Consider the following 27,829-nt stretch of genomic DNA (forward strand, 5'->3'; position numbering starts at 1 on the left):
ATGGGATTACATCATACAGAGAGGGAAAGAAAGAGAGAGAGGAGAGAGAAATTCAGAGGCTCTACGCACCATGCTGTGGAAATAATCCATCAAATTGTCTTTTGTAATTTGACATTTTCTTGATACCATGAATATAGGGAGATACCAATGCCTTTATGTTGCGATCCATCGCCATTGAGGCTATTCAAAACGTCTGCAGTGATGGAGGACAAAGAACAGCGGAGAGGAAACAATGTGTGACTGAGTCTGACCTTTCACCTCACCCCTGGGGTTAGCGGTATCAAAGTCACAATTGGTAGTCTCAAAGGGTGTAGTTAATTGTTTTGTCCTCATACCCTGCCCCCAAAGCGTGACTATAAACTGAGAGGACTTCATAGATATTAATCATATTGGCTGACAAGCTTTTTCAAAACTGAAAACCAGTCAACAGCAGGGCGGGGGGGCTGAGATCAAAAGGCCACATTTGGAAAAACTTCCTGCCGACTAAAGGAATTTGGTTGGTGTTGCTGTTGTTGTGTAAATCGTCACTGATAATTGCGCACACACATGAACACGTCCACACATGCACATACACACACGTACACACTCGCACCTCCAACCGCTTTGTGCATTGCTCTGTTGGAAGCTTGGCTATAGGAAGACCACCTGGCCAGCTTCCAGGCACACAGATGGACCAGTCCTATCTCATCTTATTATTTTCAAAGTGAAGTGTGAAATAAAGAAAATACGTGCAAACAGCAGGCAAACATTAGTCATCGTTACACTCTACCAAGGCATGTTCCATATTTCAGAAAAGGAAAAAAGAGTGGATGGAGTAGAAAAGCTCCAGAGATGAAATGTGGGGAAAATGAGCATTACCATGTAATCCCATTCCATAAGACTGATGAATGTCGTTAATTGAATTTTCCCCTTTTCTCTCCCTTACATTATTTTTAGCACTGAGAGAAAGGAAGCAGACGTTGGTGTCATCGAGGCCGGAAATTATTCTGTCAAGACACTCTCATTAGTTCTGCTCTCACCATGTCAGAAATAGGTGAGTGTGTGCATAGATCTAATGATAGATGGTAAAAGTAATTAGCTCCAGCAGGCAGTTATTTTACAGTAAATTAAAATAACAATACAAATACATTTGTTTTTATGTTGCAAATTCGATTACACTGGTTTGAATCCTTGCTATATTTCTCATTATCTCTGACTAGCATGCTCAAACACACACAAACACACATACCCACACACGTACACGCACACACGTGCACAGACGCACACACACACAACTACAGAAATCTAGGGGTCTCTTCTCCTCAGTCTCTAATGGGATCATCTTATAACGCGGTTAATCTTAGCTCAGAGCTTAGTCATTTAATTGCATTACAGAAGCATAGAGGCATGAAGAATTGATGAAGGTCTTAATAAAACAAGACCCAGTGTCACGTCAGGTGACATACAGTATCCTCAGGGATGCTACAATTCTCTGTTGCAATAATTCCCTGCTCACTAGTAGCACTGAATGAGTTTTTCCTTTGGAATCACATCACATCCAAAATGCTGCAAGTCTTCCACTTTGAGGACTGAGAAACGCATAAAAAAGCTATGAGGAAGAGTGGACTCAATCAGTCAGACAAAACAATGCATTAGTTCATTAGTGCATTAGTCTAAAAAATGAACTACAAAAGATAGAATGAAAAAGAGAAGTAGATTAACCACAGAGCTCCAAATGGAGTGCATAGTACTTACTTCATTTCTGGTGGAGTTGAGGTAAGTGCTATATACATTGACCAAGATCAGATCTCCAGCCTTTGGTATTTAAGAATGAATCAGCAAAAGAAATGGATCACAACTGTTCCATCAAAAGTTGTTGTCAGAGATGCCGATAGAGAAAGTCCCAGGGTGCAGCCTGTGGCTGGAGACACCGGAGCTCTGCAGACAGCTAGCGGCTCTCAGTTGTCCAGTAGCTCTTCCAAAGTATCCAGAGAGGAGCGAGTCAACACAGCCCAGACGACACACCAAGTCACAGCCACGGCAACCTGAATTGCCCCATCCTGGTGTCTGCACCCCCCCCAAACACCCACCACCTACCCACCCACACCCAGACACACGCACACACACACACACACACACACACACACTCCCATTCACAAACACATACACACTCAAGCACATACACGCACACACATACAAACACATGCACACACAAAGTGGAGGGAGGAGTCAATATCTGAGCTTAAGAGTCAAATCCCCCAGGGTCTCTCCATTCCCTGGACACTGTAATCCCCCTAGAGAGCACGATCCTAGACTCATCCCGCCTACATGGGACAGTGAGAGACAGGCCAAGCCACTGGAGATGATCGTGATGATGCCCACTAATGGCACAGTAGTGCTGCTGTATGTAGCCCCCTTTCCTGAGAAGGGAATAAAGGACATAGGAGTGATGGATGGAAGATTTAACGCCAATAATGCTACGCTTTGAGGTCATCCTGATGGACAGCAATTGAAAGGTTATGTTCATTATTCTCTGCAGCAGCGGTGCAATGTATTATAATCACACTGGTTCAAGAGCATCAGAAAAAAAACAGTGGAAGCATTATCAGGTGAGCTTATATCTCTGTAAATGGTTAGTTCACAACGGATCAAACACACTGCTGAGAGTAGCATTGGAAGAAGCTGGCAAAGACAAACACCAACTGTCTTAATGCACAGCACAGCACCATGAATCCATCAGATTCAACAATATAACCAATAACATCTGACTGAAGAATCTACAGGGACGATGCGATGCTGCCCCTTAAATGTTTTGTAACACTCAATAACCAAGTCACAAATGCTCCATCATATAGATTTATCTCCCATACTCAGTGAAAAGGAAAACTCCAAAGCCCAAACCATCCTCACATGAATCACACTGGTCAATGTGATTCATGTGAGGATGGTGTCACGCTGATTTTTCTCCAGCCTCCCAGCAGCATGGGACTTCACAATGTATTGAGCAGTATCACATTATTCTAATTAGGGAAATGTGTTGGAAAGCTATTTCCTCTTCAAACAAATGACCAACTGCACAACAAAAGCCAGAGGAATGCCAACTCTGTCAGCAGAGGTTGTGTCATGAGAAATCACTCATCCTAAATCCCTTGACATGTCATACTCATTCAAAGGATTCTCTGAGGGGAAAGGGACAATTTTCGGGATGAGAGAGAGACCGGGACAGAGAAGAAGGGGTTACATAGGGGAGTAAGGGGGACACTAGGGGAGAGGGGGGTACTGGGGTCACACCACCACCTCTAAGCCAAAGAGGGGCCTGCAAAGGGAGGGTTGAGGCAGCCATCCCTGCTCTTGGCGAGGACCATGTGAAGCTCTCCGCTTCCTCTCTCTTCCCTCTGAGGGGCTTTGTTTCACACGCAAACAGTGGCGGTGGCCCCAACCCACCAGGCCAAGCACTGCATCCAAACTGGCAGTGGCGAGAAAAGGAGGGAGGGGGGTTAAAGAGGGAGGAGGGAGGGGTGTATATGGGCATGGTGGTGGAGGGGCAGCGGGCATGTCCAGAATGCCAGTCCTTTCAGGCCACTGATGTCATGCCTGTGCCCACCGTGGGAGAGCAGCGGAGGGACCAAGGCGCCTCTTTCTCTTTCCCCTCCACAGTCTCTTTTTCCGGGATGAATGAATCTTTCAGAAGCTGCAGCCCATTGTGTCCCATAATCGACAGCGATTATCCCGATTTTATGCTGCCTTCCCGGAGCGAGGAGGTTCCCTGAGTGCTGGCATTGAGAGCAGCCGCGATGCAGCAAGGACCTAGAGGGGTTGTCCTAGCAACACTATGCGGCTTAGAGAGAAGGAGAAGAAGGGGAAAGAGGAAGCTCACTGCCACACACACTCACTTACTCAGTCAAACACAAACACTTATACACACAAAAACACACACACACACACACAAACACACACACATGCATGCTTACACACAGAGATGGGGTACAGCTTGATAGATTACCAGGATGGTAGACACCTTAGATTTTCACTTCAAACAAAGAAAATTTCACTTCAAAGACCAAAGAGTAATAGAGCTTTCAAACACATTCAAAGACTTAACAGGACAGGTTTAAAGCTTTAAAAGAGCAGTTTAACTAACACTTTCCCAAACACTTGCTTTAGCATCAGTGCTGCAGAATTAATGAGCTACAGTCATATTTCATGCCTAACTCTACCACGCACTATTGGCATACATAACAGTGTGGCTGTGCTTACATAATAATTAACAAGTTTCTGTTTTAGACCAGTTGTCCACTTACACTTGTCTCATCCAGTTTGTGGGGATACATGCGATGAGAAAGTAAATGGGTGTACAAGTTTCCCACTGGTCTCTTGAGGGGCCCAATGCCCGTTCTCATGATTAGAGCATCACAATGCAGTGTGAGGTAAAGACAACTGGAGCCTGGCCAGGCTCCGGATATCTCTAGCCCCTCCGGGCCTCACAGCCACTTGCGATGCAGTGGGAAGAGATGGGCTCACACATACTGGGTGCCTAGGAGCTGTGAAAAAGCCCCCCAAATGAAGCTCTCGGCAAACACTTCAGGTTGTGCCGTGCATAGAAAGTGGGAGATAAATTCCACCATGTAAAGAAAAGGAAGCTTTGTCACTCTTTGCCTCTCAATTATGTATCCCTTGATGGTTGTCGGGATGAATGCACTCAGTGATAGATAGGTACGTGGTCTGTCATGTGAATCTGTTTTATTATGTCAGTATTGTAACCCGCTGTTCTCCAGTTATTTAAAAAAAAAAAGATTCAAAACTTTGTTTAGCTCAAAGCCTGGCATACCACTTTGGTGAAAATCATGGCAAATCTATACTTTAAAACTTAAGAAATGTTCCCTTTCTCACATATTCTCTTAGATACTGAAGTTCACATCACCTAAAATATGGTGAGAAAAAAATCTTTCTGCATTAAACTTTAAAATATGTCCCACAGTCTAATGAGTATATAATGAGTTACTGTTTACTGAGGCAAAGTTGATCATATCTGCAAATAAATGATTTAGTACGTGTGTCTGGTGCCTGTATACTCATGCACCTCAACTAGCTTAAGCTGTCATCTCACGTCCTGTCTGCTCACCCGTAGCACACAACACACTTGGTCCAAGCTTGTTGATCCCTCTCCGCTGGCACAGTCACACCTGCCTTGTTCAGTGCAGCTGAACCCAACTGAGCCTGAGTCTCTATGCCTTCTGCTTGGTTCATGTGAGGAGCTCAGAGCAATCCAGTCAAACTCAGGTGTGCATAGTCACTCCCTGATCAGCCCAAAAGAGGTGGTCCTGGACCGCCTCCAAGTAAATACTGGAATGAGAACACAATTGCACCAAAAGCTGGCCACTAGCCAGGGAACTGCACATTTTTTTGTTGATATTCACCCAAGTCAATTCCAGACCATCATACTAATGCAATACAAATTGCTTGACAAATTACATAAATAATTAATCACTGACAGAGAATTCACAAATGTTAATTTGCCTCTAAACGTTTGTGGAGGGAAAGAGACCAAATTCCTGAGATAATACACATCTTCATTCCACCTTTTTTTTGTTGGTAGAATCTAAACCATTCATTTTTTCAGTTTTTGACATTCTGACATTCTGGCTGTGGGACCTTGTGTTTAAACATTTTTGTTGTTGTTGCCAATGGTAAATTGAAATCATATCCAAACAAACAGAAAGCGCATGATTCAAAACAGCTCAAGTGAACAATTAAGTGAACCTTCAGGTGTCCTGGCAAATTTCAGCTTTTTTTAATAGAGCAAATTAGAACACATGGTAGATGTTTTAATGAAATGGAAAAGGAAATAACCAGGTCTAAAGTGTATTATAAGAACCTCATAATACCATTGAAATAAACAATGCTTCCTTCTACAGTCCAGTTTCAGTTTACATGCTAAGTAAACTAGAATGTCTTACTTCGGGTAGAGCCATGAACACCTACTATGTAAAAACATTTATTTTACAGGAAAGTATTATTTTAATTCCTACAAAATACACCATGAAGCTTGCTTTTGCCAATATGAACCTTTTGCACCTACAATATAGCTCCTTGAAAAGATGAATGATAAAGAAGGTATTTCTAACAGTGTATGGTCTATTTTCCATTTTTTTCCCATTTGCCTACCTAATTAAAGCTGTAATCAGTTCTTAACTTGTTATTCTTAGCATGCAATAGTTTGTAATAGAATTCCCATACAGTATGCCGTCCTGATGAAAGTATACTGTATGGGCACTTTGGGAGGTCATGCCTGCCAAACAGATATGGGGTAGCAGGGCAGGCGTTCAGTACCACGGTCAGTGACACAGCCTTCACACACGGTCAACATGACCTTCCTGATGTTTAAGGTGCTGCGAGAATGAGAATATGGCATCCCACTGTGAAAGCTACCACCACTCCAAATGCTTTATAAACACCACTGCTGCCACTACTAAAAATCTGAGGTTTATGAAATCATTTCAAAAATTCCATTGCATAATCAGTGAAGCTAAATGGTTCCTGAAGAGCCAACATTTTGGAGATTAAAAGTTTTCCACCTAACAGTGACAAAATTCTCACACGCTCTCTCTTACTCTCACTCTCTCTCTCGCTCTCTCTCTCACACACACACACACACACATGCGCGCACACACCCAGACACGCACAGACACACGCATACAAATGCTGCTCTACATATTAGCAACCGTTTCTGACAAGAGAAAGGTCTACTAAGTAAAACTCTGTAGAACTAACCTCTGTAAGCAAATTCTGCTTATTATCTGGTACATTTCTGTCTCATTCTGCCTCTGTGGATTTCCCTCTAACAATGCTAATGAATCTCATGCGGTATTCAGCAGCTCCTCATATGATACTGTACAGTATGTACAGTAATTTGCAAAAAGCTTCACGCATCAAAGTTCAAATTAGAGAGCAACTGAATTTTGTGGGGCACGTCTTTGTCATGCAGGGCATTGAGATACTGTAACCACTGCATTTTTTTCGAGGACAGTTTCCTTTTTTTCTGTGTTACAATACGAGTGCATCAGCATCCTGGCAATGCATGATTGAACCATACATGCCTGTCCCTCAGCATCCTCTGAGGTTTCCCTTTGTTTGGCACAACTCTTTGTGTCCATAATGAGGCAGTGATTAGAGAGAGCCTCTGGGAATCCTGAGGCTAGTGTTGTAGTCTGCATAGGTCTCTCAGATGTGACCAAGTCCACTGTAATTATGTGTTAACAGCCCATTATGCTGTGGAGTGGTTGAGCTGGGTGATTCCCATTCATCTGGATAATATTAGAGGAGAAACTTAGTTAGATGGCATCTGAGCCAACCGCAACCCTCTTCCCCAATGGAGCCACAGTGGGACACTCAAACACCCATCCCCACATCTCTTTCTCTTTCCCACCTCCACCTCCATGTCTCCTCTTTTCTCCGCTTTCTGTGTTCACAGAGAGCCACCCCCAAACCCTCTGGCATTCACATCCTATGTTGTTTCCCTCCCTCTGTATCTCTCACGCTTCTCTCCCTTACACTCTTTTATAATAAGATTCTACCATCCTGCTGTGTTTTATGTGGGGTCCTACAAAGCTACCAAAGGCGGCCAGAGGGATTTGGTTTCTGTCCATTCCGCACAACCCCAACCCCGACCCCACCCCCCTCCTTTTGCCTCTGTGGATGAAAGCACCACAGACGAAAGGTCAGCCGAGAAAAGAAGATCATCTGCAGTCATCACAGATTTTCTTGCCACACCTCCTTCTCGGCTTCCTCAAGCGAGAGAGGGGCCACAATCCTATTGCAGAGACCCTTATCTCTCATCTGTCTCCCTCTGCAATTGCAATTGCCTTTTGGGGCCGAATAAAATGGTCTGACTTGAATTGAATCCTATAGCAGCTCCTCATGCTGGCTGAACGCTACTATCATTAGCAAAGGCGCATCTGTTTAACAGAGCTGGCAATATAGCGGCACGCAGCTTTTGATGGCTACAGTCTGATCCCCACAGGAGCTCATTAAATCAGCCAGCAAGGCAGGACCACCCCACCCCCTACTACAACCACCACTACACCCGCTACACTGCACATAGGGGGCTGACAGAGGGAGAGAGGCGTATAGTAGACAGTGCACGGGGTGGGAGGGGTTAAACAAGGAGAACGCCATAAAGAGATGGATGCGTAACAAAGTATGGGGGATGGGTGAAGGGAAAACGGGGGAGGGGGAAAAGCGGGAAGGTGTGGTTGATGGAGGTAGGGAGTGAGACAAAGGAATGGGAAATAATCGAGAAAATAAGGTGAAGGTGGATGGAAGTGTGAACAACAAGGTCAGATTAAAGCAATCATTTGAAGTGGAGAGTGAAGTGCAGAGGGGTCGGGTGTTATCAGGTTATATCTGTTGGATACATGAAGGGATGACATCTGTGTTAGGCAGCTTGCCCCGTGAAATGCGATTACTGCCCTTAGTAAACAAATTATGTTTCATACATCACTAGACTCACCTGCCACTCTCTCAAATGTAAATTTATGTAGAAAATACAGTCGCTTGGTTCACTCTCTCTTTCCCCCTCTCTTTCACATCAACCAGCCGAGACGCGCAGACACGCAACAACAAAATATTGCACTTTTGTCTGTGGTCATAAATCTCTGTTGGTCCAGTCCCGTGGTGTCTGTGGCAGGGTGAAGGGGGTTACAGTCTCACTCAGGATTTGCCAATAAGAGGACTAAGGAGGATGGATGGATCTCTCACTAATTAAACACTAGAGTCTGCAGGGACTCAGCACAGCCTGCAGCAACAGCAATGTTCCACTCTCCTCACACCACCCCACAATGTTGACAAAAAGGGCATTCCTACACATACACACACACACACAGAGCTCATTACATCAGCCAGCCAGGCAGGATGACCACACACACCGAGATACATACACAAGCACACACACACATGCACGCTCTTGCTCTCTCTCTCCCTCTCCCTCTCCCTCTCTCTCTCTCTCTCTCTCTCTCTCTCTCTCTCTCACACACACACACACACACACACACACACACACACACACACACACACACACGCACACACACGCACAAACACACATACTTCTAGTAGTTAACAGCTCACCAAAGCTTGAGGTTGAGTTCCTCTCCATGTTTTTTCAGCGGCTCACATTAGAAGTGTCAAATCTTGTCTGATGCAATATAAATATAAGTTCCACTGCTACAGTTGCCAAAGACAAGTCTAACCAAAGTAACTGAAACTGTCAAATAGTCTGCACTGGAATGTGTTGAGGTTGCAGAGTTTTTGATGAAATCACCCTAGTGAGCAAAGGTGTCTATATCTATCTATCTAGTTATCTATCTATCTACATATTGTACTTCTGTGATTATTCTTACCTCTAAAGGCCAAAAAAATTAAATGAATATCTATTCATCATAGTTTCCAATTATCATGAGCTAACACTTCCATGTAAATTAATTAATATCATGCCAAAACATGTCCTGTTGTCATTTCATGATTCATACCGTAGCCATATGGTGTATGGTGTGAATAGACAGTAGACGGGAGAAAAAATAATCTTAAAATAATCTTTAAATCTGTACTATTTTCTGTCAGCAGCCTTTGCCACAAATCACACTGCCTGCTCCCTCTACACAAAGCAGAAATTCCTCAGCACACAACTGACTTCATATCGCCTTGGCTGGCGTTACTCTTGTGATGCCTGGAGAAGTGCCATATGGTATCCACTGGCTGGATATCATGCTATACTCATTAAACAGAATATGTAAGTTGAAACATATGTAGATATGACCTTTGGTTATGTTATCATTAACAGTTTTTCCCCTAAAAGATAGGATCATTTCTCTGGTGGAGAAGACACTTTTTTTGATGAAAATCCTTATGGCGTTCATTGAATATTCTATGTAATCATAATGCTGCCTGGCTGTCAGCGTGTCCATGCTGTGGAAAGCACATCAAGAATGACCAGAATACAATGGGGAAAGATATCAGGAAAGCAGGGAAGTGTGACTGTACTGTCAGCCTCTCTCTCTCTCTCTCTCTCTCTCTCTCTCTCTCTCTCTCTCTCTCTCTCTCTCTCTCTCTCTCTCTCTCTCTCTCTCTCTCTCTCCCTCTCTCTCTCTCCCCCTCCGTCTACTCACCCACTCTCTCTCACACACACCACCACACATACAGACACAACACAGCATTTCCAAGCAACTGAAAGAGTAGCTTCATCCGCTATGCATGTGCGACAACTGACAGTACACATTCTCAGCAGAGGCACATATCTGGAACCCTGTTTGGGCTGGTTTCTAGGAACATAAACAAATGGGATACTAATAAACCCTGCGGAGTAGAAAAGTGAACCCAAATGCCATCCAAGTGCAGCACAAAGAAGTTCAACCAACAGTTAAAACAACATGAGAATTGAAAAAAAAAAAAAAATAGATGAGGATGAATGAGGCATGAAAGCCATCCATGTAATGTATGTGTGTGTGTGTGTGTGTGTGTGTTTTAAGCAATTACTCTCCCCCTTTTACAAATGCAAATATACTGCTTGACCAGTTCAAATGACTCAATATGACTGCAGGCCTCTACACACTGCAAATCTGCTTTCCTTTCAGGACCACTCCACTGACACTGTTCTTTCAGAACCACATCCATAGATACAAGCTAGCAGTGTTTTCCTATTATGCTTACTTAGTGTGGAAATGAAAATTGAACACTGCCTATGGCTGACTGCTGTTCCCTGTGAAAAGGGCCACAGGGGAACCACTGCTGGTCCTCAGTTCATTGTTTTTCTTTCCACGTCATTATTCGCTGCATACTTTGTCAAACTATGTAAATATTTCTTCAGTCGCACGCAGCACTGGAATGCCATTGAGAATGGGCTCACTGGCTGAGGCTCTTTCCACAGCCAAATGATGACAGCTTGCCTATAGAACCTCTGGGCAAATGCATTTTCAACCCATTTTTCCTGTTTGATCCCACTCATGACCAAATCCCCAAAGCATGCTCATCTTAGCCTGCTTAGAGGATGGTAAAACCCTTCAGTCAAGATTTAAGGCACAAAACAGAAATTCCCTGAAATCCGCCAGTCCACAGTAATCCCCGAACTACAAGAAGAGCTAGGATTCCCTGTGCTATCAATACACATCTTTACAGCGGGATTTCTGTGTTGTGTAACGTATTTAAGTGAATTAAATATTCTAAGTGAAAATCCGCCGACGGTAACCCAATAATTAGCTATTTTCTTCTTTTTTTAAGATGCATCTCAAGGTGAACCTACTGTGTGCTGTTTTCTTAGATAACTACAAGCAAACCAGCAGATTACATTGCAATTATGATACAATAAAGAAACAGCTTCATGCATACATTTCAAGTCAAATAATATATCTACAGTTGACAGAGAGACAGTGAGAGTGAGACAGACCAGTGTATTAACTCTAGCTAGGACACAGCCATGCAGACCAGATAAATATGGATAGATAGATAGATAGATAGATAGATAGATAGATAGATAGATAGATAGATAGATGCAGCTCCTAATTAACCAGTGCATAATGTGGTGAGCCAAAAAAGCTCTAACAAAACCCCCTCTGTGTTCATCAGCCATTGAGGCAAGCCGCTCTTGGAACACGCCACCCCTACTAGAATAATGGGCCACTTTAAAGGCCTCCAAGTTAGTTCACAGAATCTAGAGCTGGGAAACCGCTAGCACAGGGTTCATGGGGAGGAGGGGCTAGTTAATTGTTTCCTTCGTTTTTGTTTTTGTAAACCCCCGCCTCCCCCCACCTCTCTTTCTCCTCTTTTAGTTCTGAAAAGGGGGCTGACAAACAGGCAATGAAGGGGATTGTTGTGTGTTCTGCTGGACAAGTGGGTGAGGCAAACAAAACTAGGCTGTATGGTCTATCAGCTGGGCTGGTTGGGTTGGGATAGGCTGAGGGATGGGGAGCAGCACACAAGCAGAGGCAGGATTGGTCAGGGAATCGTGGAGTAGGAGGGGTGAGGGGCACTGGGAGTCTTGGGGTAAGGAGGGAAAAAGCGGTGGGGTATAAGGGGTGAGGGTAAAGAGAGAGAGGAAAGGGGTTTATTCCGGAAGGAGAGGGAGGTGGACATGGGTGCTGAGGTTACTCCTCAGAGTGTGGGCATTGTATTTGGTGCTGAAGTTCTCATGCATGCCTCCTTTTGGCTCCCAAAATGTCTGAAAGTGATGGAGCTCACTGCGATTAAGCGGACAAGTGGCAGCTCTGCTCCGCGCTCCCACAGCTCGGGCTATTTACATACTCAAGAGGAACATTAATGCCGGCCGATCCCCCAGAGCTGAACAAAGAAGCACACAAACCTGCCTCGGAGGCCCATTACGCACTAAATTGAGGATTTGTGAAATAGTAAAAAGGGGCAAAGGAAGAGGCGGTGGGGAGAGATGGGGAGAGGCAGTGGGTGAAGTGGGCAACGGCCATCTGTTTTTTAATGTTGCCCGTAAGCTTAGACCACAGTTAATGAGAGGATCAAAAGCAGAAATTATATCTAGCCACATCTGTATGGAATTTTTCACCAAATGGAAAATTCCTGATCCAACTCCTCGTATAATCCAATCTTTTTCTGTTCATCCTCTTCCTCTCTTTTCCTGTTTTCTGATCCTATAATTTTCCACAAAATGAAATGGTCTTACAAAGCTTTACTCACGACAAGACTGTTATTAAAAGTAATGAGGACGACTCCTCCTGTACATTTCAAGTAAAAAGGATATGTACTCTCAACTCTGTGGAGCCACATGGGTTGAATGAGACTTCAGTCCATTTCTGTAACTTGTGTTTACCCTACATTGTCTCTCTGTGTCTAAAGGTGACCTCATATGTAGGGAAAAGTTGAGCCACATAAACACCTCCTGGCACAACACTTTTCCCCCTCTTCCCTTATTAAGACAGGTTTATTTAATATCTACTCTGTAACTGTATTCACCTCCTCCTCCTGAATGAAACTTGGGGGATATGTATTTTGTATGGTATCCTCTTTTTGCTGCTTTTTCCTAATATTTCTTTGATATGCACCTTGTTACCACAAAGTTCATTTTGTACTCTATGAACAATATTTATGGTATCAATGTATGCATTTTCTATGTATGCAGTATCTACTCATCCTGTGTAGCAGTAGAGATGAGACAGTCTGATTATGTCTTTTGTATTCTGACATGAAATGTGTCTCATTATCTCATGGAAGTTAATCTTGTGGAAATGTAGATTCAAATGTAATTAAGTACGGTCGAATTAAAAATGCTGCTGCCTATTGTTATTGATTTTTTGAGGTGGATTTGTATTGGAAAATGAGATGCTGTATGAATGTGAACCTGCTGTATTCTCAGCACCTGATGCCAATTAAGCACAGAGCGAATCTGAAAAAGCAACATGCAAAACACGTTTCTCGGATTTAATGTAATCTATTAATAAAACACTTGTCAATCCTAGTATCCTGGTGTGCACTGGAAGATTGTTTTTTGGTTTACTATGTTTTGCATAGATTGTATTAGTAAAAAAAATCTGATCTTTGATATTCTCATTTACAGTGTTGTAAAAAAAACTCTAAAATACAATGTTATGGCTTGATTTAAGACTTGATTTAAATTTACAGTACACTCTGAATCAAATACTAATATTTACAGCTGAGCATAAAAAAATACAGTACAGCTTGTTGGTATGTGTGAAGGTGTGAGGTTCACAAGGCAATGGTGAAATCCAATGCTAGGTCCATCTGATGACCAGTGTGAAGCTGTCAGCCCGCATCTTGGGACAATTGTTCAGATGAGCTCTTCCATTTGTTTTATAATGATTTTCTAAATGCGGTTTAATTATGATTCCTTTGTTGCCGCACAATGGGCGATTGTTCTCGGTGGCATGGTCCTTGGTGCCAAGAGAAAAAACAAAAGGAGACCCCCACCCTTCCTGCCCTCCCCACCCAAACCCCCCCCTTCACCAATCATTCTGAGAGCCCTTTCGTGACTCCCCCTGCTGACCTGAATTCCAATGGAGCAGGTGCCAAGGGGATGGTGGGTAGTTTTGGGGTGTCAGGAGAGGAGGACAGCGCAGTGGCGAAGGGGTGGGTGGGCTGAGGCCTCCACTCTACTGCAGTAAATACAGACCAAAGCCCCTCTCTGACGCCCACCCCCAGTATGTAAATGCTAACGTCCAGCTTACAGTGCATCGGCAGTGTAAACTAACACAATGAGAATCTGCAGAATTGGAGACAAACTAAAAATAAATAGCAAAACCATTTGATTAAAATTTACACTGGAGCAGGTCACAACTGACCCAGATGTGAAAACTTGGACGACATTGATGTGCTGGACATTTCTTCACTATGTGGACTTCAGTAAGTGAGCCATCAGTAAACACAGGTGCTTGACCTTTAACCTACACATGGGACCAAACCAAAAGTTCTCACATGTGCTGGTCACAACCGTGCAACACTAACCCTTGCTGTGCATACAAATACTTTCCTCGAGTAAGAATCACTTCAAACATTGAAACATTCCCTTACAACAAATGTAAAGGAATTCTAATTAATCAATTTATATCTGGACTTCATGTAGCATTCATGTAAAGCATGAAAATAAAGTAACACACACCTGCATTCAGTCAAGTTTCATCATGTCAGAGCTGTGTATAGCTGGCTTTATCTACAGTGTATTTTGCTCCTACCCAAAAAAGAGGTTTTACTTCCCCAAGAGTGGAAATAAAACTTCCACAGCATCCAGAACCACACTCAGACCACATACAAGATATTTCTGAGTTGTTTACAATGCCATTCATCTTTTCTACAAGCACCATTTACAAACGAGCTGTCACTTGAAACGCAGCTCCCTGGAGCTTTGTTGTCTCAGTTTCAAAATGCCATGAAGTGATAAACAGACATGGACCTACGCAAGGGGTTACCGTGTTTTCTTCCTCCCCGCACACAACAACAGAGAATATATGAGTAGTTTAATGATCGTTGCTATCTGACAGCTAAAGAGCAGAAATGCCTTCACCATGGCCAGGGGCAGATCTATCGTTTTGCTGCCCAACAGCAGACAAGCTGGTGAATGCCTGTGTTTCTGTTCCTGTGCAGTCATACAGAAATGAAGGGAGCCAGGCTCTTTGTTTGGTCAACCCATGGGAAAGGCCTCACTCTATCCAGCTCTCTGAGAACTGAAACATTGAATCTATAGACAGGACTATAAGAGCAAAAAAAAAAAAAAAAAAAAGGAGAGAGAGCATGAATCCCTCACATTAGGCAGATTCACACCAAGAATACAGTGTTGAGGAGGAGATGATTTGCAAAGCGAGAACTAGAAAGGCTGGAAAGCAAGGGACAGGCAATGCAAGACAGGAAAGTTGCGGGGGCAGAAACAAATAAAAGTGGAAGATATTAAGGCAATTAGAGGGAGCTGAAATGAAAGGAATGGCTAAGGGAAGGCGAAGAGAAGTATTGAGAGAGCGAGAAAAAGAAAGACAGAGATAGATGAGCAAGAGGGTGGTAAAGAGTGAAAAGAAGAGCTGGATGGCACTTTGGCAGCTTCAGTGTGTTCCCAGGAGGATTACTCAAGCACTAGATGCCACAGACTGCCAGCGAGACCACAGAGGAGCTCTATGAATGGAGACACACATCCACATACACATGCATGCATGCGTGTGTTTGTGTGCATGTGCGTGCGTACACGTGCATGTGGATGTGTGTTTCCATACTCAGATACACTCATGGTCACAGCCCACGCTTACACATGCGAGGCATAAATATCCACACACACACACACACACACACACACACACACACACACACACATGCACACAACTCTGTGGATCTCTCCCTGCAATATTCTGGTGTCTCTTTGACTTTGTTCCTCTTCTCTCTCTTTTATCCAGTTCGACTGTCCCTTTCTCTTCCTTTTCTTTCATGTTCTCCACTTTTCCCAGCCTGTTCCCCACCTCCCGTCTCTCACTTCCCCTCTTCATCTTTTTTGTGGCTCGCTCTTCCTGCAGCCTACTGAGGCAGCAGAGCGTGGGGAGGTTTGACTAGGCCAGCCACAGACAGGTAACATATGTTCCACGTTCAAGGCTGCTTGCATGGCCCTTTTACCTCAGGAGAGCTCTCAATTCACAGCAAAATGCCCGGCGAGAGACACTACCCCATTATCTAGTCTGCTCACTCTCTCCATCTCACCATTTATCTCTTGTCAACCAAATACCTCTAAACTACATATTACTGTCTGTTCCATGCACCTCGCTCTCGCACACTAGCTCACTCAGTCTATCTCACACTTCTGACAGTGTGGAAAATATCTGCTTGTCTGGCAGAAGCTAAAGTGTTTCACTTGCCCACATTATAATAAGGTTTTGTTATTCTATGCAGACAAAAAACTGTATCAAGGAACATTATGGAGCATTGCACAACACTGTGAAGGGGTAGAGGAAAATAAGCCAGCACTATCTGGAATACGCCAGATTGGCCTCTCTATCGCCAGACTTTACATAAAAATATTAATATCTGCCTTGAAAACAAGATATCACTGAATTCTATGATATATATATATATATATATATATATATATATATATATATATATATATATATGGATGGCTGAATGACGGCTGTTCAATTAATGTTGAAACTGGCTCTGCACCATCAATGCACTTTTCATTTCATCACATCATGTTTGTTTAGTGGTGAGCTCTCATCTACCATCTGGTCTGCTATTCCCAAACATCCATAAGTATCCCACAGAAATCCATCCACTGGATAGTGCTCTTAATTAGTCTCAACCAATGCTGGCCTCTTTTCAATCAAAAAAAAAATCTTACAATAGATTGGTAAAGTTTTGATTGAATCAGGCAGTAGCTGATAGCCTTAAGCACAATCAATTACAAACCAGTTACTATGCATATTGATTGTTATGAGCAGCTACTTGGTTTCCACATTCCTTACCCCTGGCTTGCTTATCTCAACAGCTACCCTCCCCCATGTGTGAGCCCCTCCCAGTAACAGGGCCTATTAAACACACAGGCATACATAAGTACACACACACACACACAAGCATACATCCAAACATACACATTCTCTGCCCTGACTACCCTGAGTGATGTCTACCCTAATTAAACTAACATGTCTTCACAGATGGTTAAGATAATAGATTCTGAGAAATATGGTTTTGATTCGCTCCACTTCCAGCACCAGATCAGCAACACTCCAGGGTAACAAGACTGTATGTATGTGTGTGTGTGTGTGTGTGTGTGTTTGTTTGTGTGTGTGTGTGTGAGAGAGAGAGAGAGAGTGTGTGTGTGTGTGTGTGTGTGAGACAGGAAAATCAAGTAAAAAAAAAAAAAAAAATCAACTCAATGCCTTTAGTTTGGATAAGTGTATGGAAAACATGAAGACACTACAAATAATTATCTGTGATTTTCTGACAAATGTAAGTAAGAATGCATTGTGATGAATGATTTAAAGAATTTTGTTATATGAATAAAAGACTAAATTCAGTATAATACTGACAGTGTTGTAATTTCAATCTCAGAGCCCATTGGATATTGTCTGAAGGATGATTTAGCTTGTGGGGGTGAGGGCCAATTTTCTGAGTTTTCCAGTGTAGCCAGAAACAAGCCAGAAATCGTTTCTATTTCTACTTCTTTTATTACATGAGTGGAACATCTCTCCACACGAACACTGATACTTTTTGTAGGTGTTCTAGGTCTTCACGACATTTCCACCAATGCATTCCACTTCTTTCTTTCTGTTTACCTTCATGAAATCACTCATATGCAAACGACACCTACTCCAACTACAATAGAAACAAAAATGGAAACCAGAATGCTTCTGATACCAAAATCTTGTCCCTCGCCTACAGAGTCTATATTTATATAGAATCCATTTACAGAGATTACTGCACTCTAAACAAAATATGCGCACAATGTGCCTCAACAGAATGCCACTGATGTGGTTGTTATGGCTGCATTGCAACCCTTCACACGATATACGAATATCCTCGCTTATACCTCTGAAAAATCAACCCGCAGCCAGATTCAAGACATGCACATACATGAGATGACTCATTGTGCCTTTGAGCATGAGCCTGCCGTCAGTGTTTGCTGTGCATTTGTACATGTAAGGCAGCAAATGCCACAGTACAGTAGTCTGGAGAGCAGCCGCTGGGAAAAGGACAAAACGCATTAGCTGCATGGACACTTTCCTTTACGGATTCTACCACCAATTACACTGAAGGCCAGGGCCTCATCAGATCCCATCCCTGGGACACAATACACACACCCCAGCCAGTTCCCCTCACCAAGACAACCAGTGGAAGATAACATGTCCACTGAAAAATCTAACATCTACACTCATTTCTGCTCTGGAGGTCAGAATTATTGACAGCACTGCCTCCTCTACGGGTTTTGGCTGTCATGATGCTGTTGACAGAAGCATCCTCAAACACACCCTTTACATGTTTTCAAATGACAATCCAAGAGTAATGTGAAGGCAATCAACTGTGGGTGCCATGAGAATTGGTTACCATGGTGACACTGATGGTGCTACTGGTAGTGTGTGTGTGTGTGTGTGTGTGTGTGTGTGTTGCGTGCTTGAGTGTGTGTGTACGCGTTAACGTGAAACGGGGAAGCGGCTGCAGTGATTGGCTCAAGAGGTGGGTGGCGATAGCAAGGTAATCAGCGTTCAGTTTCTATCCTTTGAAAACGCAATTTGTCATTTTGGGCCAAGACAAGATGTCTCACTTAAGTCAGGTGAGGACGAAACAGCGCTCATTAACCTCTGGAAAAATCCACAATGCGTTTTAATGCTTTTGCAGGTTAATTTCAAAATGGACCTTTCTGAGGAATGGCCAAATAACTGCAGCCTAAACATCACTGCAATTCACAAAGCAGCTATTCTTTCCCACAGCAAGATTCAAAAACTTACTATAATCCATAATAGGCTGTAAACTAGTGCCATATGCAGCTGTCAGCAGATCATAATACCTAAAAACATATCTAGAGAAGTCTTGGCGAACTGTGCAGCTTGTGGTTGTTGACCGTGCAATTTTAAATCTGCACAGAAGCACACTGAGACTGTTTACCAGCGGGCGCACCTGTTCAGGAGTCTCCCCATGATTTATTATACTCCATCAACTTACCAAGAAATCACATAGACTTTAAAATCCACCTTTTGTTACCTTTGTTTCAGAGAGGAAGTGCACTGGTATAAAGTTAACCGATATGCAGAGCGTCACGTCAAAGCAACTTTCTTTCCTTTGAGAGCACAGTGGCTCAGAGTGGAGGGGCTGCGCGCCTGGCTCAAGGAAGCGGAGCCTCAGGGCGCCGTTTTCACAGAGCTGCTCTTAGGATAACCTGCATCCAAATGCTGGGACGGGATGGAGGAAAATCAAGAAGAGAGACCTTTGACTAGGGCCTGTATTGCCCGAAAAGTTGTTACTTACAACTGGTGTTAATTAGAAACCTACTTTAATTAGCCCCAAGCTCACATGTGAACTTGAGTCATTTATCGAGAGCAAATTAAGTCAATGGCTATTTGCTTTTCATGCGTTTCTGAATTTAGAATTTGCCAAGCCTAAAAGGAAGATGTGAGGAGCGAGATGCAGCTTTTTGGTTCACGCGTGGAACACAACGCGCAGCGCAACCTTGTTGATGGTCTGCGCTCCAGGACTTTAACAGCAGGTTGTCACTTTTGTGTCTCAATCTACGGGCAAAGAACAGACAAAAAGCAAAAAAAAAAAAAAAAAAAGGTCGAAGCATATATACATGAGGTCCGCGCCTTCAAGCTGATAGTTTTTACAAGAATTACAACACGAACCCGCGCATCTGCAGATGATTTGTGTATTAAAACAACTGATTTCATTTCACTTATTTCTGATTATTATGGTACTCTGTTCTTGTGAGGCCAAACCCCTAATTACATCCAAGCTTAACAGCCTGACTTTTAAAATATATCTTTCTGATTGCGTGAGTTATCTCTTAGTATTATTCTTCTTATCAATATTTGATGTGCGCGTATGATGTAAATCTACAACAAACCAGCATCTCACCTTTGTCGAAAACCACGGTGAACTAAGTTTTTGGTGCTGTCCCCTTGTTGGGTCTTGTCGCATCTGCTTCAGAGAGGGTCAGCCACACCGAGCTGCAGAGCACTCAGCGGTCCAGGACAGGAGCGCCTCAGCCACCAAACAGAGGGGATTTTCTCTTAGTAAAATCCGAGGAGCTCCGCAGCTCAACAATCCCACTGAATGAGCTCTGCCTCACCTCGCTCCTCCGCGCTTTACTCCCCCACCCCCTCCTCCCGTTTCCTCCCTTTTTGTCTCTTCTGCATGGGAATGCCAATTACACACAGCCTACACACACGAACGCACACAAGCTGGTCATTTTTTTTTTTTTTTTAGTAAACTCCCGTATTGTAGCCACCTCCAGCCTACTCATAAGCAGAGATGCAGTGATGGGCGCAAACTTAGCCTTTTTATGTAAGGAGCAGAGACTACCCAGGCTCATCTAATTGCCTAGTAAAGATGATAAAAAGTGTAGCGTACGCTGCAAAATTATGCACAAATCACGTAGGTCTGCTCTGTTATGGATTTCAAATCACGAGTTGATATCAGAGCGAGTGAAGTTCTTTCCCATTATCTGCTCTCTTAAGGAGTAATGCACTATTTTATGTTTGTAAATTTGTTCTAAAAAGAGTGCAGATGGGAAGCTGGGAAGCTTTGAGATAAGAAATCATTGTGTCACAAGTATTATTCACACATTCACAGCCCTGGAGACAGACGGGACTCTCGAGGACAAAGTCATTTTCTGTTAAAATGAACTTCTATCTATCTATCTATCTATCTATCTATCTATCTATCTATCTATCTGTCTGTCTATCTATCTATCTATCTATCTATCTATCTATCTATCTATCTATCTCGAGAGAGAGAGAGAGAGAGAGAGAGAGAGGCTAAGTATTTCCTCATCAGAATTTATTTATTTATTTGTGGGATGTTTTCAAACTATAGTTCAAAAGTTTCAGGTGTTATCAAAATAACAAAGGCTATGGATACATCTGTCCTTTCAATGAGATATGAGATCTGATTGGTATTCCATTTTCAATATATGTTCAATCACTATATCCTGTCTTGAAGACATGAATGAGAAACCTGCATCAGAAGGTTTCTCATTCAACATTCAAGCCAACATATTTAGACCTTTCTGCAGGGCATTAACATTTCTGCAAATCAAAGATATGTTGAAATGCCATGTTCCCAAGTTTGGTGATGTAGTATGAAACAAGTGAAAACTGCTGCGATTGGGGGAAGGTGAGGTGAAGGCTGGTGTGAATTAGCTAGAATTTGACCATGCAAGAACGACAAGAGTCACGTGACGTTATGGCAGGCTCCACCTCATTGGCTACTGGCAAAACTGCAACATTTTATTCTTATAAGTTGTTTGAGTACTTACCCAAAAAGGGAGACATATTCGGGGTCTTGCTCTATCTCCATTGCACTCTACAAGGAAACACAGATTTTGAATTTGTAATTGTTTGTTTGTTTGTTTGTTTGTTTGTTTGTTTGTTTAAACTCAGAGTATGTGAAATGAGCATGCTACACAAAGCATTGCTGATTTACTCATTTCCACTTTACTCCTTTTATTCATATAAAACATTGCACCTGAAAGTTACCCAACAGTGTAACACACCCTTTGAGTGGCTTCATTTAAATAGTGTTGTTACCGCATCATGTCGGGAGACTTTCATCAGATACCAAGTAAAGGTTTGACCCAGTGGACCAGTACAAATGTTACCTCCTTGCACCTTTAAGCCATGTTTTTGTATTTCCAGTTTTTCATCTGTACAAAATGATATTGCTTTTTTAAATCAAGCAGACTGTGAACACACACATGTGAGGAACACAAGTGGGAATGCTCTCAAACATAATGGCTTGAGTGAAGACTTGGGATAAGTAGTGGTGTCTTTTGGACTGACTGCTTGACTTAAAAAAAAAAAAAAAAAAAAAAACAGCTATGCTATGTGGACATGTAAACTTGGTAAGTGTTTCAACTGGCAGGAGGACAGGCACAATAGAATAGAATAGAATAGAATAGAATAGAATAGAATAGAGTTTGCAAGTCATTAAGAAGTTAGTAAAAAGACACTGGCAAATAAAACAGCAAATAAAAACGTAACATAAAACAAGATAAAACACATGACATAAAAGCAGCAGATGAAATCAAATAATACAAAATACAATAAAATAAATAAGAGAAAATACAGTGGGTAAAAAAGTCACCTGAACTACTGTGGTTGATTGATTGATTGATTGATTGATTGATTTATGATCAAAAGATTGAAACTAATACATTAAAATACACATTTTGTTATTAAAGAGTAAGTAAATCCCAAGAGTGCAACATGCGGTGACATCACCTGTAGGCACCCCACTTTTCACCATGAGGTGTCAGACTTCACAGAGGTTTGGTTTGGGGGTCAGTTACTCTTTAAAAGTAAGACTTTTTAAATTCCTGTCATGCATGAATGTGCAGACAGAGCTGGCTCAAGCCTTCACGGGACCCTGAGCAGAATCTGATTTGGGGGCCCAGCGATGCCACCAGTACTACTGACTATTGTCGATGCTTGATCATTCACAAGCCTGCTGTAAATCTAACACAGCCATTATCAGGTTTATTAGATGTTCCCGTGTTGCTTAAATCATACCAGTTTTAACCTATCTGTAACTTTTAATCTGAAAAGGCAGCAAACTCACAAGAGTGCTCTTATGTTCATTTGCACTATAATATTCAAAGTTATACAGCAAGTGGCATACTGAATGTGCTTTATTGAAAAGTAACAAAATAAACTAGCACACAACGCATTTACTGTAAACAAGTTAACCGCTTTAATTTATGTTGGTTTAGAAAATTTGCAATGTGCAACAGTGCAGAGCAATAGTTACCTATTAAAATCAAATCGCTTAGATAAACAGTTTCCTTTTTAAGTAAAAAACAATGTAAAGAGACAATATTAAATAACTTAATAATGACATAAAATGAACCGAGGAAGTTGTAATAAGACAACAATAACAGTTCAAGAATAAAATATAAAGCTGGACAATTATTCCTGAAAACTATCTGCAGATGTGCAAATGGTTCAGAAAAAAAAAATGAGGTTGAAACAGCCACAGCAGGGACAGGAGGCTCAGTGGTGCTGCTCGCCTGCAGAGGAGGACAGATTTTACATGAGAAAACAGGCAAAAACAGCTCGCCATATCAGATGTAACTCTCTCAAACCACAGAAGTGCTGTGACATTCCTTTCTTCTTGCATGTTGTGTCTACAGACCTTCTCTGAATCCTCTCAAATGACAAACAGTGTCATCACATGGAATCAAAACTAACCACAAAGCTGATATTTAGCTGAGAGAAAATCTAGAGGCATGTTTTTATTCACATATGGACATTACTGACACAAATCCAACTAGACAAAACTAATACATGTATAATTTGGTCAAAATATGCAAAAGTATTTCAAAAGTCAAACATCAAAATATAGGCTGGTTGATTTGTGATTACATAATATGTAACAGCAGGGGTCTCATAAGGTTATATTCTTTCATTTGAGCCACATCGGCCCTTGTATGTGGAGCTGTAGTCCTTTGTCTCCTCCAGTTCTTGGACTTGATACTAAGTTTGTTTGTTTTTTTCCTGGTGACTTATGTTTTGAAGTAAAAATCCATGCTCAGGCTTTTTTATTCCTGTGCAGCAGTCAAAGTTTGCATAAGCATCACACACACACACAATTCAGAACAGTACTGTTTGCATGCTTACCTTAGGTAACCTGAACCAGAGACAGCATGCTGTTCACACCTGGTGAGAGGTACTAACAGACAAAGGACAGCTAGTCAACTAAAGTCCTGTGTCAAAATGGGGCGACTTGGTTTATGAACAAAACCTAAAAAGTCGATAACTTTGCCCACACAGCCGAACACCGAGCAACTCAGAGTGCTTGGCTTTGCATGGCATGCTTCTCCATGTTTGGCTGTGTTGGCAAAGTTGTCGTTTCGCTGGTTTTTCCTTTATGATCAAAAACAACTTTGCTAAAACAGCCAAATATAAAGCAACTGCCACAACATACAGACACAGACAGCCAGTTAATATCACCGATCAGTCCAACAGTAGGGATGCAAGCTCGGCGTCTTGCAGCCTCTGACTTTGCAAAGCTCTCCCCAAAGACTAAAATCTAGTCCAACATTTACTCCAGTCTGGCCTCTTGCTCGCTCACTCTGTCTTTTTAGCTTCCTTGTTTCCTCCATCAGTGTTTCCTTCAGATTTCTTGGACTCTGCTATAATTTTTGTCCTGAGAACAGCTAGCTGGACACAGTTGCTGCTGGTGACGTCGTGCCTTAAAGTGTTACATCACCACGTGGCCCTGGCAGAGGCACCACTCTGCTCATCACATCAATGTAGCATTAAAACGATGTTGAAGCTGTTATTTTAAGGCAAAAATGTTACATAGTGTTGCTTTCACATTAACAGTGCGTTTCTGAATGATTACCATTATGATATATTGTATCAAAAATTTCAAGGGACATTTCATGCGGTTTTGGGGGGCCCCTGGTGGCCAAGGTGCCCTAAAACCGGGCGAGGCGGGGGCGCCAACTGGGTGTGGCCAGGTGGTACTCCCTCCTACCGGCGGAAGGGAGGAGAGTAGGCGTGGAGTGGGTTTGACACAGGCGATTCACTTTAAGCCAATCAATTGAGCCCCTGTCCTCGCCTTTAAAATGCGCTGCGCGATGGCGTAATGAATGTTTGCACAATTGACATGGAGGAAGAGAGCAGCAGCAGCACACACTCAGGACAATGAGGCCAGTCTTGGCTGCTGGAATGTTGCTAGAGATACCTGCCATCCATCTATCCACCCATCCATCCATCCATGCATCTATCCTTACATTCGTCTTCCTCATTCCCGTCTTTCCATTACCTACCTGCCTCGCATCTCTCTTTTTCCAGCTCTATCACCGTCTGTTAAAGTTATTGATTTTTACGAGCAAATATAAATTTAACTGTGAAGCTGCCATTTTTCATGAATGTTTTTACCTCAAAGGATAATCCTTTCCATATTCATATAAATACATGTTTGTTTTGCCACTTTCGACTCCATCACTTACTGATGCAACAACACACTAGAGATTAAAACAAAATCCAGTTCATGAAAGCTTTTACATTCGCTGTTCTAAACGCCCAGTGTCTGGCAAGGAACTGATGCATTTTATATTTTCGATTTGTGTGGAATATTTATATATATATGGAAGAAGAACTGGGTAGTTAACATGAGCAGCGCCAGACATCATGACTGGAAAAAAGACATCACCGTACTGGACACATTGTTTGACTGACAGGTGATCAGGTTGGGTTTCCATTACACATGCCAAACGGTGCCAATCTCCTTTGATCTGACATCAGATGTGACGGGACAGTCGATATGGAGATAAATTTATGTGCTGATTGAGATAGTAGCATTGAATAGTGTTTTTTGTCGGTATTTATTGCATTGTTAATGCGCCTGACATTCTGGAAACCTGCCTGTGAGGTTTTTGTGGTGTGTGCGCACTGCGCACCGGTCAGCCAAACTTCCACTACACCGGCTATGCTCAGCCTGCGCTGAAAGTATACGTGGTTTCAGATGAGCACACCTCGGCGAAGCCTTGTAGCACGAAACTGTCACGGCACCAAAGCTGAATCTGTCAACACCTTCCCCTGCTGTGCCGCCACTCCCATCTCAGCGCACCTCAGTCTGCCAAACTAGCAAACTGAGCATGCCTTGCGTTGCGCTGCTCGAAACTAGCTCTGCGGGGGGTTTGCCTCACTGCGCCACCCTGCGCTGCGCCGGGAAACTAGAGCCCCAAAGGTTTAGCTCAGAGATAAGGGGATATGCAACTGCAGCCTGACCGTGAGGAAGAGCAAGCACTCTGTTCTTGAATATGTAACCTTAAATGCCATATCCAATAGCATGGTTGTGTACATAGTTAGTAGAGATAACTCAGTGAGAGTCAGTTATACAGGTCACATCAAGATAAAAAATTGTCATGTTCAAGGCCACATTGCATATTATGCAAACTTTCATTATTTCAGTTGATGAAAGAGATGACAGAGATCGGCATGAAAAGAGTCTCCTTCCTTCAGTGCGTAAAAATTGTGCAACAAGTCAAATTTTTCATCAGTGACAGTTTGCAAAAGAGGAATGCAGATAAGGGTTAAAGCAGCATGCCATTGGGTGGTAGGCGCACAAGCTGATGATTGACTTTTCTGCAAATCTTTTTCGATCGCATTGTTGGTTTTTTCTATGTCCTGACAGTCACCTCCTAGTCCTTAGGCAAAATTCGGAGTGATTTCAGAGGTATGGCTTGAAACTCCAGTCATCAAAGTGCTGCCACTGCCTGAGGGAAGTAAAATACCTGGGCTATATGATGAGCTGTCAGGCAGTGGCGATCAAGTGGGAGAAAACAGTAACTGTGAAAGAGAGGCCAGCTCGCAGAACAGTCACTCAGCTCTGCTCCTCCCTTACATTCGTGGATTTTTTTCCCCCCCAGCACTTTAACAGGTCACCACCCCATAAACAAACAGCTACCAGGGAGAGCTGAACAGAAAATGGCCAAAAACGTCAGCCCTCCAGCATACTAACAGGCATTTTAAGGGCTGAAGAATATACTACTGGTATATGCAGGCTTAAAAGAAATGTCAACCCTTACAGATTTGCAGGATTAGACAGATATAACCATAAGTGCTGTTTACAATTAGCATCCAAAAATGCATCATTTAATCATTTAATAAGAAGAAACAGGATTTTGTTATTTTGAGTATTGAGCTCCATAGCTGAATAGTTTGTTTGAAAGGTCACAGCGTCAACGCAATGCAACAACGATGGTGTTGAAAATTTGTGCTGTTTGTGTTTTATTCCAGTTGTTTGTTCCAGACCTGAAGTATATTTTTGTTTATGCAGTGTTAATGCATTTTACAGGTGAATCTCCATCAAATATCATTTGATGTTAAAGTAAATAAACTTGTGTCGCTATTCCAGCTTGATATCTGTTCATTTTCTTTTTTCTTTCTTTTTTTTTGTGATATCTGTTATATCAATCAATGTTTTTTTCATGAAAATGTGAGGCAACATGACTGATCTCTAACAAAGGATGAAAGAACCACCACAATGCATGAGATCTGGATTTTGGCTGTGCTGGGGCTGCTATACCTCTTCTCGACAGTAAGGCAGTATGGGGAGTGTACAGACTCTTCTATCAGCAGCTAAGAAATGTGATACAACAACATGATCCTGCTGCAATGCTGTAAATCTCCATATGCAGATGTTACATTTCCTAAACTTTCTCCTGAAATTGTAATGACTGATCAAATAATGACCTAAAACTAAGAAGCAAGAAAAATACTCTTACTCTGCTGGCAATAATCGTCTCCAATGGCTGATCACTGATCAGTGGATGAGCTGTGGATGTGGATGAGCTCCCGATCGCTGCTCGTTTGACCAGCTGAATGACTCAGTTGTTTCTTTGAAGTGCCTTGCTGAAAAGATTGTTTTGACAAGACAAGGATTGTGACTCTACAGGACAGACAGTAAAGTCACATGGTATTTGTTCGCTGTGGAGGTGGTGTGTTCTGGTGTGGGGTGGTGTAAGAGTTTCTACGAAGCCTGTCGAAAAAATGTGTTATACAAAGTGTGTAAAGAACTGTAGGCTATACCTGTTGCACATTCTGCTAAGAAAAGCTGTAGGGCTGCCAGCTGAAGAGGAGTGGGAGACTATAACCTCACCATTTCAAGCTCACACTGTCTATTTATAGTG

At 42.5% G+C, this 27,829-nt stretch overlaps 1 protein-coding gene across 4 annotated transcripts in view; it reads right to left on the minus strand.

Annotated features, from left to right (window-relative positions):
• slc1a2b (solute carrier family 1 member 2b) overlaps positions 1–27,463 on the minus strand; it is a 41,044-nt gene extending 13,581 nt beyond the window's left edge. The window contains exons 1-2 of one of the 4 annotated variants that reach the window (XM_030053338.1): positions 27,425–27,460; positions 21,446–21,492 (exon numbers count right to left, since the gene is read on the minus strand). In XM_030053338.1, coding sequence (XP_029909198.1) covers positions 21,446–21,486 — 41 coding nt within the window. In that variant the 5' untranslated portion in view covers positions 21,487–21,492; positions 27,425–27,460. Of the gene's footprint in view, positions 1–1,734; positions 1,936–20,043; positions 20,263–21,445; positions 21,493–27,424 lie in introns of those variants that run through there. The other 3 variants (XM_030053335.1, XM_030053337.1, XM_030053336.1) reach the window with 3 other exon arrangements.
• Positions 27,464–27,829: the final 366 nt, after the last annotated feature.

The sequence above is a fragment of the Myripristis murdjan genome, chromosome 6, assembly GCF_902150065.1.
Source record: "Myripristis murdjan chromosome 6, fMyrMur1.1, whole genome shotgun sequence".
NCBI lineage: Eukaryota > Metazoa > Chordata > Actinopteri > Holocentriformes > Holocentridae > Myripristis > Myripristis murdjan.